Raw genomic sequence first — 13,736 nt, 5'->3', positions numbered from 1 at the left:
CACAGGGAAGAATTTCATCTTAGTTTCCAGTCATTCTTTCACTTTAAAGCCATTCCCCTTGTTCTGTAACTCCAGGCTCTTGTCCCAAGTCCCTCTCCAGCCTTCTTGGAGCTCCTTTAGGCACTGGAAGGCTGCAACAAATTCTTCCTCTTCTCCAGGTTGAACAATCCCAATTCTCTCTGCTGCTCAAAAATCAGGGTGTATTTGATCTTGGCTCAGGATGAAAGCTCTGTTCAGCCAAAATGCCTTCTGGAAAAGGGCCAGTTTTGTGGCATGGACTGATACCCCACCAACACACCTGCCTGCAGCCCCTTCTCCTGAGCAGCCTCAGCAGCTCCTGGCTGCTGTCAGATCAGCTCCCACGTGGATGGAAGGAAGGCAGGAGTTATTGAATGGCACAGATGAGCTCTCATCATGATGTGGAGACAAACTGATGGACATCAAAGGGAGGCTTTGCATGGGGATGTTGGCTAAGCCTATTAAAATGGAATCAGGTCCAGGTAGAGTGTGCTCTGTTGCTGAAGCTGCTTAGTGAGAGCAATTAAAAAGCACTTAGAGATTTAACCAATTAAAATAATATCCTTCAGTCTCCCATAGCTGGCTGGGTGATGCCTCAGTAAAATGCTTTTTTGTAGATGAAGTCAAGTCACATTTTTTACTGAACGTCTGTGAATTTTTAAATTATGATTTTGGGGTCTCTGCATTTCGTCAAGTAATACAAGACAAGGGCCAAGAATTAATGATGTATCCATGTATTTCATTAATTTGTGCATTAATAGTTCCCCTTCTGAACAAATACTTTGAAGAGTCCATTCATTTCTCCTCACCAACTCTCAACTCCAAGTCTGAGTTATTCATTTCAGGAGGAGAATATTGCCATGAGATTTAGTATAACCAGCCTACAGACAGGAATAGCTTATACTGACAACCACAATACACAGGAGAGCACCAGTCTAAAACTCCTTAAACAGTTGTATTTCATAATTCCCATATTCTAAGGAAAGCAGATTTATTTGTTCATGAATCATTTCTTTTCAAGAAAGGAACAAAATGCGTGGCAGTTTGTATCTCTAATAAAAAGTCTGAGCAACTCCAAGTGGAGTTCAGCAAAACCCCTGTGGCATTAAGCTTGAGTGGAAGCTGATTTTAACAGCTGAAGTGTCACACTGAAATTTGAGAGGATAAATTACCTATTTAACAGTTGTATATATTTCCCAGAGATGTTTGTAGTTGTAGGTTTACTTTGCAGCCTGCCAAGTGAGATAAAACGAGCAGCATCAGAGCAGTCTATAAACACCCTCCAAGGAGCAAAAACCAGGGGTGGCTGCACCTCTTGGGGCAGGGAGTCTCTTTTTTTCCCCTCTCCAATTTGTGTCCCTTTGCTGGCACCACAGCCCAGCCTGGCACAGCATCCCTGCAGGAATTGCAGGCTCTCATGGCTGCATCTCTGCAGAGAACTCCAGGGTTTGCCATGCCCTGAAAGCAGAATTTCCAGGTGTTAAGCTGTGACTATGTGGGTGTTTAAAAAGTTAACTAATGTGATTCTAAACATGAAGTCTGGCCAGGGCTTTAGTCAGTGCAGAAGCATGCAGTGAATACAGCTCCAGAGTCCCTTTGATGGGCAGAAACCCTTCTGGGAGGAACAAAGGATGTGTGAAACTCAGAACTGGAGGGGAAAGAAGAAAGGGCTGCAGAGGAAGCCAGTTCAGGTTACAATTGATTTCACCAAATAGAAACAGACTTGAACCTGTTGAGGATAAGATGGGATCCCTGTTCTGCCTTTCAAAGGGGAAATTCTTTTCCTTTCCTCTTCCTTCTCCTCCAAACATCCATATATTCCCAGGGGAAAGGGCATGAGTGAAGTTTAAATGGAATCAAGCAACTTATTCTCTAATTTCCAAAAGAATAATTCCCAAGAAGGAAACTTGGGAAGGGACCCCAGTCTGCACTGGGACAACAGTGATGTGCTGCTTGCTAGTGCCTGTTCTTGGGACAGCTTTAATCTGTATTTTCTACCTTGCTCCTTATGGATGAAACTGGTGCCAGGGGATGATTTAACCACTGACGTGAGCTGGGGCAGGAATTCACATCTATTTTCAAATCTGTCATCTGAAGCCATTAAAAATCAGGACTGGAGAATATAATCTGAGTGAAATGTTGATTTTGAATGCCAAACATTTTTTTTCATTCACTGTGCTGTCTCACTTTTGCTAATAAAGAAGAATGTAGGGTTTTTTTTCAATAATATGAGCATTAGGGGATTGCATCCAGCAAATGTTGTGTGTTTTCAGTGGTGTCTAAAGGATCTGGGAACTTCCCAAGCTCCTTGTTACTCCCAGTTTCTTCTTTGCTCTCCTGGGTACTCCTGGCTCATGCTGGTGGTCCCCAATCCCTGCTGATTGTCACTGACTTTTATGGAAATCCTTTATTACACAGCCTTATGACCCAAATACCAGCAGAAGTAGTTTTAATTTTACTCAGCTCATACCTACCCTGGCAGCCCTTGCAATCCCTACTTTGGGGCCTGCTGATATAAATATTGCCAACAGCCTGTCAGGTAGAACATCATGTTAATATAAACAGCACCTCGAGGTTTAACAATGCTGTGCCTGCACTTGGCCCAGCTTTCACCACCTCTCATATCAAACAGATCTTTGTGAGAGGTTCTCCTGTAATGGCATCAACTAAATCAGTAGATAAAACCCAGGAGCTTGGGATATACAAGGATTGTTCCTCCAGAAATCAGCATTACACTGACATGAGCCTGATAACCTTTTGTACACCTCATTAGTACCAACTGGTGGGTGTGCACCCCTTGGGCAGCCTTGGGGTTGTGTCTGAGCACAGAAAAGGCTCAGAGCTGGTGCTCAGGGAGGTTAATACCTCCCCAAACAGCTCCTGCCTTTGCTCAGAAATTCCACCGTGCCGTTCCTCATCTGTATGTGGCTCAGCTCCTCTTCAAACACAGAGAAGAAATAAATTGGCTGATATAGTCTGGACAAAACTATCAAGGGAAGATGGATCTGAGCCTCTCTGGAGGCCTCCCAGCAGCAGAGGTGGCTGTAAGGAGGAGCAGCATCCCTGTTGTGCCTCTCCTGAGAGGAAGGAGGACAGCACAAGGGGTGTCTTGCCAAGGCAGCCCAGGCTGCAGGGCTGTGACTCAGCAGCCCCAGAGGGCTGGAGGAGATGGAGTGAGGAGGAGAACAGCAGCCCAGCCAGTGCTCTGTGCCACAGCAGCTCCCCAGTGAGTCACTGGGGTGGCTCCTCACCCATGGCTGTCCCAGGCTCTGAGTCACCCCCAGCCTCACATGGCCCCACCAGGGCATGGGGGCTGGAATCCCTGCTGAGCATCACTCCTGAGCTCAGCCCAACCAGCCCAGCCAGCCCAACCCTGGGTTTCTTACTCATGGTGCCTTGCCCCATGCTCGTGCTAACCTGTGTCCTGGAGCAGGGCAGCTCCCCAGCCTCACCCGGGATACACACAAGGCAAAATAAAATACCCAGTGTGATCTAACAGAATTTCACTTCCAGGAGTGCTTCCACATCCAGTTTAGTCTGAGAATCGAGACTGGTACAGTTTGAATCTCCTGTGCCATGAAAAAGATGTCAGTCAGAATTGATGTTTCTCTCTGCAGGACTTTCTGAAGGAAAAACAAACCAGGGCTCGTCCTCTGCCACTCCTCCTTCCTCTCCCCTTCTTCCTTGGCTTGCAGTTCAAACAGGCAGAGAAAAGAGCCATTCTAAGACAAAATAGAATGACACAGGATGTAATAATTCAGGGTTTAATACACATTTTAATCGGGAGTTTGATTTAGAAAGGAAATGAGAGGCTACATTGGTGGAATGGCACGCTGGGGTCATCTTGCTGGGGTCCCACAAACACTCCCCAGCCTTGAGGTTTGGCACCTCATCTGCTGGAATATAGGAAATATCAGAAGCTCATGGACCAGCTCTGCTCCTAATAGAACCTTATTGAATTAATTAGAAGTGAGGGATGTGTCTGGTTTATTTTTAGTTCAAAAAATAAAGGCAGGAAATCTCCAACCTCACAAGCACCATCCTGGACAGTCACCCCATCACACACTGAGTCAAACCCTTCCCCTGCAGTGCTCAGCTCCAGCAGGCTGATCTGCTTCTCCTTACTCCACCAAAGGAAGCCATGTGTCAAGTTTTTGATGATTAAGAACATCCTAGGAGCTCATAACAGCAATAAAAAATAATTTTGGCAGACAGTTTACCTGGGATTTGTTTTAAGCTCAACCATTTTGACAGGCAGGTGCTCAGGCAAGAGCAAAACAGCAGGAAAAGGAACCAGGGATCTGGGAGAAAAGGATATTTTCATTCTGCATTATGTGAAAGTTACACAGTCTTGTGTTTTATATTCCTCCCAGGGGAGAGGACCCAAGAGGGCAGGATTGCCACACTAAATCTGCTTGATCCTTGTATGATAAAATGAAAACATACGGATTAAGGGTGACAAATTCAGGTCGGGATCTCCTAATCTGTGCAGCACAGAGCTGCACAGTGTGTCACCCAGCTGGGACTTCCAAATCAGACAATAAGTGTCTCCAGTGCACTTCACATGTTTAATAGAGTTTTAATTGCAGAGTGATTGCATGTGATATTACAGAATTATCGCAGATTACTTAATTGCTGATGTTAAGCAGATACTTCTCTCAATATGTGTTTTTGTTACTATAGATCCATATTACTTGGCACAGCATTGCCTGAGCAGCAGAAGCAGAGATCATTTACCAGGAGAAAACCACTTTCATTTAACATGTTGGTAAATTTAACAAGCAGATGTGTGAGATTCCCATAATTGGCTGTAAGAATCCGGGTCCTGCCGTTCCTAAAGAGCTGCACGCAGGGGTGAGCAGCTGAGGAGAGCCAGTGCAAAAATCATGATGTGCCTGAGTGAACCTGTGTTTGGAGCCATTTGGGAAGCTGCTTTTGCAGCCTGAAGATGCAGCTAATCCTGAGCAGATGGGCTGGAGCTGATGTTGGCCTGAGGCTGGTGGATGGAGGAGGAGAGGATGGAGAGTGCTGCCTGTCCTGCAGCCCCTGGGAGGGATCTCCTGGAGAATCACAGGGACACTGCTCCATCCAGGACAAGCCAAACGCCCACCTGACAGAGAAATGGGTTTCTGGAGGTGTCCAGAAGCAGAGGCTCAGGAATGTGAAGGAGCAAGGCAGGCAGCCATGCTCCATTCCCAGGGCTGTCCCCTCCTCTCCTGTGCCACGTGTTGTGCAGGGGCTCTCCTGTCAAAGTCCCACCAAAGCTCCTCAGGGAAGGATCACACCCAGCTCAGATTCATTCACTTGGTGGCATCTGAAGGGCTGCAGGCTGTCTGGTGATGAATTACATCTGTGATGACTCTGGCCAGAGAGCAGCCAATATAAACTTTGAAGAAATGAATTTGCTTGGACAAGAGAATAAAAACAGACCCTCTAGTCTTCTTTCCAAAGCATGTCCCTTCAGTTGCTTAAATCTTTATTGGATTAATGGCTTTTGCAGCATTTCTGGAAGGTGCTGTCATGCATTTTGGAATAGAGCCTTTTCCATTGTTAGTTGTGTGTTTAATGAGAGAGGGAGCTCATGGAGTTGGAGTAGGGTGTGAGTATGGAGCTGGACACCAGGGATTTTTTAATTTCTGCCCTCCTGTGCCTCTTGGCTAAGCATCAGTGATGGGGAGGTGCAGCCACAGCCAGAGTGGTTCCTCCTGGACTGCATTATCCAAGGGAAACACATCTTCTGCACATCTTGAGCTATGACATGGTCCCTGTGGGATGACAGTGTCTGGGTTTGGGACATATCCACAGAAATATTTTCAATCCCAAGGCATATAAAATCCCAGCCTTTGCCTCCAAGTCCCAAATCCACATTGTACTTGTGGTACCTCTCTTTGGAGCAGAGCTTTGCTGCTTCCCAGCCCCTTACAGGTCACATAAAGGACAAGAGTGATGCTTTCATTGTCATCTGTAGAGCAAATTTGGGACCAAAAATTAACTTAGTTATTTTATTTAGTCTTTATTCTCTTCTTGCCTCTTATTGTGTTATGTTTTAACTGAGATTTCTTTATTTCCTGCTAGGATTCTGCCAGAATCCTGCTGTTCCATGCAGAAGTTGAAATGTATACTACAAAAGGAAACCAATCTTTCTCTTGATTGCCTGATAGATCTACTTTTTAATCCAGACTGACAAATCCACTCTATCAACAGCAGATTTATGCCTCAGAGTTGTTGCATTTTATTTCCCATTGTTTGACATCCCTCAGAATCTGGAAAGGAAAGAAGCAACAGTGTCTTTCTCTGCTTACCCTTTAATTGATCATTTTTATTATGGCAAAGCCCAGACCCAAACACATTGTAATCTCAGGTATGGCACAAATGTAGAACAAAAGGATGAGCCCCTGCCACTGGAAAGAGCAGTTTAATGATGCTCAGCACTGTGGGGAATGTGGTCAGTGGCTCCATGTAACCAACTAATGGGATTAGAGTTTTCCTGGCTCCCTGCATACCTGGATGAAAAACATCACCATTTGTCTCTGTGAATACTTTGGGTGAGATTCCCAGTGAAACACAGATGCAAACAGAGTTTCCTTTAAGCCAGTGTATGAAGCAGGCATTGCCAGTCCCCATCTGCACCTTCTGTTCCTAATGCCCCTACCCCAGTGCTTAGTGCTGCTCTCAATTATTTCTGTTCTGTTTGTCTGTACAGACATTTGCAGGCTGGTTCTCCCTCAGGGTTATTAATTCTTTGCACTACAGCAACACAAGAACAAGTGGGGCTGCAGGAAAACACTTGCAGCAATTAAAGCCAAGTAGGCAGGTCCCCTTTCCACCCTGATGGAGACTTGCTCACCAAGTTCAGGATGTTTTTCCTGCCCTGCAGGTGCTGTGGTGATTGCCTTCGTGGTGTGCTGGCTCCCTTACCACATTCGGCGGCTCATGTTCTGCTACGTCCCCTCCAGCCACTGGACAGAGTGAGTCACAACCTGGGGACACAGCCTGCTCCCCCCATGCCTAATTGCTGGTTTTGTTGTGGTTTTTTTTATTATTTTTAATGTCTCAGTGTTTGCCAGGCAAATTAAGAGTGTCTGTTTTAGCTAAATCCCCCAGACACGGGGTAGGAAGCATCACCTTGAACCAAAACTCATCATCAGCTCCTCCTCCTCCTCCTCACCCCTGCTGGCAGCAGCCATGGGGCTTCAGCCTGGCAGCCCTTGATGAAATGACATTTGGGCAGGAGGGCTGGTAAATCCAGATTCCAGTCTCTGTTCCAGAGATATTGATCCCCAGCCCTAAGAAGCAGCAGCTCCTGTCAGCACACAATTTACTCCACGAGGGCCACATTTCCTCTCTGACAGGGAGATGGGGAATAACTGTGCTCCTTACTGAGCCTGGGCCAGGTTATTTACTGGGTTTTGCAGGGATCAAAATAAAATACCAGCAGTTGCTGCTGATTAGGAAGTGCCCAGATTGTCAGAGAATTCTGGATAATTGTACAAACACATATGCACTGCTCACAGATGTACAAAGGCACCCCCAGAGCTCCCTGCTCCTTTCTGAGGCAAGAGGCCAGCAAAGCAGCCACCAAACTAATTATTATTTTTATATATATCATTAAAAGCTAATGCTGTCTGGGAACACACACACTGAGGAAGCCTGAGATGCCAAGGGATGCACTCCTGTGTCTCCTGGCATGCTGTTACATCCCTGTTCTCCCTGAGACCAGGGCTGTTTCTTTCAAGGAAAAGAAAAAAAAATCTACAATACCAAAAAGCAGAACAACAATAAAAACCTAAAATTCCATCAAGTCCAAACACAATATATAATAAATTAGGATATAGCAGTCTACTGAATGGAATTATGGATCTGGCCATAGTAAAACCCAAAATCTATTTTCAGTCATGAAAACAGAGCTCTAGGCACACACTGGGACAAACTCTTGTTTCTGCTTTGCTTTCCTATGTGAAAAGCACTTAAGGCACTGTTCAATTATGTAATGACTGCAGTTGCTTTGAGCAAGAGTGGTAGAGAAGTCTGCAGTTAGTGGGAATTTATGCATCATGGCTGCGTTCACATAATATTTTTTTTCTTCTTTTTAAAGCCATGAGTGATTTTAGGAAAACACTGAATTTACAGAGTGATAGTGAGCTATCAGTCTGGTGGCTAACCAAGAGTTTGCTGCAGCTTGGCATGTTCATTTATAAACCCATGTGCCTTGCCCCTGAAGAAGAGAAAAATTTCCAATATTAATTCTTCACAGCTACACAGAGAAACTCTTCTTGTAAGAGCTGGATGGGCCTTGCAGTCCTTGGCAGTGCTGAGGGGGTGTGGAGGGATGGGCAATGTAGTCCAGCACTGCCCTATTTATCTTTTGTTAGACACTGCTCAGACTAGAAAAAAGCTCTGCAATTTTCACCAAGATAAATGATTCTGAGGAACATCTTCCTGAAAATGAGACCTGTGGTGTTTATAAATGCTTTACCAGCTCAGGGCTGTTGATCTCCATTGGCCCAAGGAAAGATATTTCCAAAACTATAAAAGAGAATAAAACATTTTCAACCAGTTCTAGTTGAAAACATTAAATTGTGGTGGTTAGGATGTGTTTCAGAAGGATGCTATCACCAGCTTGCCCCCAGAACAGGAAATGCTGTCCCACATTATGGACAAATCCCAACCCAGGGACTCATTGAATGAGCTGATGCTGCTCTCACTGCCAGAGGGAGGAGAGAACTGCATCTGTTACTGGAGTTTGGCTCTTCTGCAACCTCTGTAGATCAGAACTGCAGCCAAAAAAGTCAAGCTAATGTGTATGTATGACACAGATGCAAATTTCCATCTGGCTTCCCAGGTTCCAAATGCCTCTTTCCAAAGTAAAAGATGAATGCATGAGGTAAATATCTTGTCTGGCTCCAGGGCTAAATGGGGCAGTATCTCCACAGAGGCACCTGACCCATGTTTGACCAGTTGTGGATGTAGATGGGTGGTGGTGACTCAGACACCACCACTAAACTCATGTTTGCAGATAGAAAGGTTAGCTGGAAAGCAGCCCATGTTTTTCTCACCTTTGTGACTTTGAGTTCTTCACTCAGATTTTTGTCTTTCATCTGTTCTTCCAGTTTCCTTTACAACTTCTACCACTATTTCTACATGCTGACAAACGTCCTCTTCTACGTCAGCTCAGCAATCAACCCCATCCTCTACAACCTGGTGTCGGCAAACTTCCGCCAGATCTTCCTCTCCACGCTCTCCATCCTGTGCCTGCCGTGGAGGAAGAAGAAGAAACGCCTGGCCTTCACCAGGAAATCCAACAGCATCTCCAGCAACCACACATTTTCCAGCCAGGTCACAAGGGAAACCACATACTGAAGCCAAAGGTGGAGGAGGAACGCGATTCATCGTGGAGCCAAAACTTGAGAGAGGCCTCTGTGACTTCCATGCATGGTCTCCAAATTCACCTAACACAAATGTGTTTAGCAAAGTCATTTTTGTTGGGAAAAAATAGGCTTTGTTCTGCCAGTAACTTTGAGGTTATTTTCGAGCATTGGCCTTGCCTCTTGTGAGTAATGTCTACATGTATTGTAACTTCAGTCTGGCATAAATCCAGGTGTGGTGTTAACTGGGAAGCCAAAATGTGTTCAACTTAGGCAAAACTGTTCTGCATTTCATCCTTTCCTCAGTGCAGAGATGCCGTGTTCACATCCAAGGGTTTGAGATCCTGGTGGCACCCAGCAGAGAGTTTGATGAGGAGAAAGAAGCTTTGAACAGAAAGGGAAGTTCTTGGAGAATGGAATGCTCATCAGTGAAAACTCAGGGAGCCAGGTGGTTATTTTAGAAATAAATCTCCATTGGGAGTAATATGACCGAGGTGCTCAAGAGAGCTGCTCTGGCTCCTTGAAATTAAATAAGAACAGATGATGCCTTACCTAGGCTGGGGTGGCTGTGGCCTGGGCAGGGGGGTCACCTTTGGCTTTAGGGCATGCACAGTGCCTGGCTTGGTACACTGCACTGATAACTGAGTCTCTGGCAAAGTCAAGAATGCAGAGGCTGTGCCCAGATGGAGTGCTGAAAATGAACAGAGATGGAAAATCTTCCTTTTGCCATACAGCCAAATCCTATTTTTTTACCATGGAGAACAGTTTTCTGGCCTGCATCAAGAGATGAGAAAAGTCTGAGCTTATGAGGGCTCCAGGCTGCTGAGATAAGAGCAATCTGCCCCAATTCTCTGGGACCTGTAGATTTTTTCCCATTCTTATTCCAGTTTTACTTGTTTCCTCACCATTTCCACAAGGCTGACATGTCAGTATATAGCAATTGTAGGCAGCAGGTCCTCTTGTTCTACCTTTTCTTTTATTACTTTTTGCTACCAGAACTGTTGGCACACTTATCTGCACCCCCAATATTCACATAGTTCAAATGCAGAGCATAAGGAAGTCTAAACTGGGGAGTCTTCACTCTAAACCCACTTTCTTTTAACAAGCCAGAGGAACAGAAACAAGATCTGAGAATTCTCTTAGAAATTTCCCAGCTGGAAATGAAAGGTAGCATGAGCTTTTCTGCCATATGGTTCCACCTCTAACAGCCCCTTATATGATTCAGGAAATTTCTCCAGAGTCTTTAGTAGTGAAACAACAGGGCTGTGGGACAAGCTAAAGGGCTTTTTCCCAGATGGTGACCTGAACAAACCTGGAAATGACCAATCACCCTGTGCAACCTTTGCTAGGGGTGACCTGGTGTCGTCAGGAGAGCAGGACTTGCCTCTGAAAGGTGACAAAGTAGAAGAGAGGGCTCAGCTTGGCCTCCTGGGCTTTGCCCATCCCATGCCACCCTTCAGCTAATGAGCACCTGTGGTCCCTAAGTGAAGCCACAGTGCTGCAGGTGTGGATTGGCCCCAGTGAGGGTCACACAGTGATGGACACCAGTGACTGAGCCACTGGTGACACCCCCTGCTACAGATGTGACATCACAGAATCCCAGAACAGATCAAGCTGGAAGGAGCTCACAAGAATCACCAAGACCATCTCCCCAGACTTGTGGTTTAGGTCCTGTTGGGCTCAGCACTAGAGGAAATAACATTTGGGGGCATCTGCTGTGAGCTGTTGGTGATGAGTGACTTTTGGGGCATTTATAACCTGTACCCAGCCCATCAGCCACACCTGCCAGGCATGGTAGGTGATTTTAATGCCTAGTACAGAACCCCTGCAAAGAAAGGGCTCAAAATAAAAGTCAGTGGGGCTTTAGTTTCTTCTGATCCAGCCAAAATGTAAGCTCTGTTCTGCCATGCCTTCTTGTGTTCCTTGCCCTGCCTGTACCAAGCACAAGGCAGAGATTCTTTTTGACCAAGCACTTTTGTTGCCCATGGACTCTTGACTCCTCTTTGACAAAGAAAACAGGTAGTGGCACACTGATAAATAAATTGAAACAAAGAGGCAAAAGGGAGACTGATCTCTTCAGAAGGAAATCAGTGAGAAACCAGCAAGTATTTTCTGAGTATGGTGTGTGTGGAATGGCTTGGGGAGGTTGGGGGAAGAAGACCTGCTCATCCTGCCTAGTGGGAAAATCCAGGTACCATCAACAGGAGAGGGGAAAGATCTGCCTTGAGAGGAAGAGGATTCTTGATATCACACATTGAACATTGGCCTTCCAGGCAAGACACTTCAAAAGTTTCTGGATGACCCAAATTTTTTTACTTCACCTCTAAATAGCAGCTGGGAGGAGCTTTCTCCCAGGAAACCTCCCAGGGAAGCTGTAATTGCATTGCTTTGACTTTCATTACAATTTAACACTCTGCATGTCTCATTTACTTTTGAAATATTAAACATTATTGCTACACTTGTTCAACACCGACCTGCTGAAACGTGCTTGATTATCTTAGAAAACACTGTACAAAAATGGTTGTTTCACATAAGAAGCTTGCTTTAGACTTTCACTACTGAGATACACTGGCAGTTTACAGAATATTTGATCACAGCTCAGAGAAACTGGCAGGTTTATTTTCGGCTTGACATGACAGTGGGAAAAAGCTGGAATAAAAGTGAATTTAACATAAACCCTTTCCACAGTGCTGGTTGGGCCACTCAAGTGCAGGGGGAATTTGAGGGATTTATCCAAGTGGTTTGCTGACTTCTACAGCTCTGTTCTTGCAGTTTAACAGGAAAGCAGCCCTGGGGCCATGGCCTTAATCTGAGATTGCAGCTCAAAGCTACCTCTCCCACTGGCCAAATCTGACACCCTTGAGCTGAGCAGTGGAAGTTACAGCTGCCTTCATCCTCTTTTCCCTCCTCACCTAACTTTGCTATATTCTGCTTAGAGATGTGGCTCCCTTGAGCTCAAAGAAGTGAGGACAGGAAACCCCAATGGTTTCCAAAGAATCACTGAACAGTTTGGGTTGGAAGAGACCTTAAACATCATCCAGTTCCAAACTCCAGCCATGGGCAAGGACACCTCTTCATGAATGGTTGCTCCAAGTTTCTAACTGGAAAGCTGATGCAGTAGATAAGAAAAAGGTACAAACTGCCCCATATTTACCAGAGAAATGGCTCTTTACATGCCTTTCAACAGTGATTGAACTGCTGACCCAACAAGGTTTTTAGATTTAATCTGGTGTGAATGGCTTTTGCCATTAGACAGAACAAAAACTCCCACTCTGTGTCCCTGTCCTGGCTGCACTCTTCACCTAAGCAAAGGTGAGTGTTGGGGCCTCTGCTCCTCTATGCAAATTCCCTGTGTTTGGAACTGATTGTTTTGACTAAAAAAAAGAATAAAATCTGTGGAATCTGCAGATGTGAAGTGCTGCCAGATTGATTGTGAGAAATTCCATCCTGAAGAGGGTCTATCCAGTGACCTCTTCAAACGTTATTTTGAGGTTTCATTTCTCTTCACAGCGCCCTTGCCAGATCCATCCGTTTGGCAGAGTGTGAAATCAGCTTTATAAAGTCCTTGTTATTCAGAAGTTTCCCCCAGACAGGACCAGCCCATCAGTGCTGGAATGCTCTGCTGAGCTTGTCTTTTCCTGTGAGGTGCATGGACCTCACTTCAGCCAGTTTTCAGGAGAAAACTCACTGGAAGATCAGCGAGGAGGGTGAGCAGGGCACAGCAATAGCAGGAATCTGCATTTCCAGCATCCAGCATTCAGTGAAACAGCCCCTGAGTGTGCTCAGGTTTGATCCCATCACATGCAGCTGCATCCCTCTGCCTTGGGCAGGGACAGCAAACATCCACAGGCGTGGGGCACTTCCCTGTGCCAAGCTGTGTCAGTCCAGTGTCCTCCTGGCTGTGTTGTTTGGTGATCTTTAACCAAAGCTGTGTCTGCTAGAGCTCTGTCTGGTTCCTCACATCACAGCTCCACCACTCTTCCTGTCCTCAGCCTGGGTTTGCTTAGTGCAAAAGCAGAAAATGCTGATCCAAAATTTAATGATGCTGTGTCCTGGCTTTGTGATCTAGAGTCCTTCCTCAGCTGTGCCACCTGATAGTCCTGCACATATTGTATTTATGGCAAATATTTTTTAAAGTGCACCTTTTTTCTTTTTTTTCTTTTTTTTTTTTTTTTTAATTTTATTTTGAGCTACAAAATGTTGATGTGCTTTATTTTCTGTGGCCTGTTGCTCAATGGGGAAAAAAATGAATGTTAAAAGTGTGTCAGTGTCTGCTTTGTAATATTTTCTGTAAAAAAGGGAAAGAAGAGGATGTGAAATCCTTCTGTGTGGCAATGGGAAACACTCTTTCAA

The 13,736-nt window shown here is 45.3% G+C and overlaps 1 protein-coding gene across 1 annotated transcript in view; it reads left to right on the top strand.

Annotated features, from left to right (window-relative positions):
• Window positions 1-11,426, top strand: part of NTSR1 (neurotensin receptor 1) — a 51,844-nt gene extending 40,418 nt beyond the window's left edge. The window contains exons 3-4 of the mRNA XM_079321484.1: window positions 6,896-6,986; window positions 9,129-11,426. Coding sequence (XP_079177610.1) covers window positions 6,896-6,986; window positions 9,129-9,378 — 341 coding nt within the window. The 3' untranslated portion in view covers window positions 9,379-11,426. The remainder of the gene's footprint in view (window positions 1-6,895; window positions 6,987-9,128) is intronic.
• Window positions 11,427-13,736: the final 2,310 nt, after the last annotated feature.

Source organism: Erithacus rubecula (assembly GCF_903797595.1).
Source record: "Erithacus rubecula genome assembly, chromosome: 18".
Taxonomy (NCBI): Eukaryota; Metazoa; Chordata; class Aves; order Passeriformes; family Muscicapidae; genus Erithacus; species Erithacus rubecula.
This window is presented reverse-complemented; position numbering and strand designations above follow the sequence as displayed.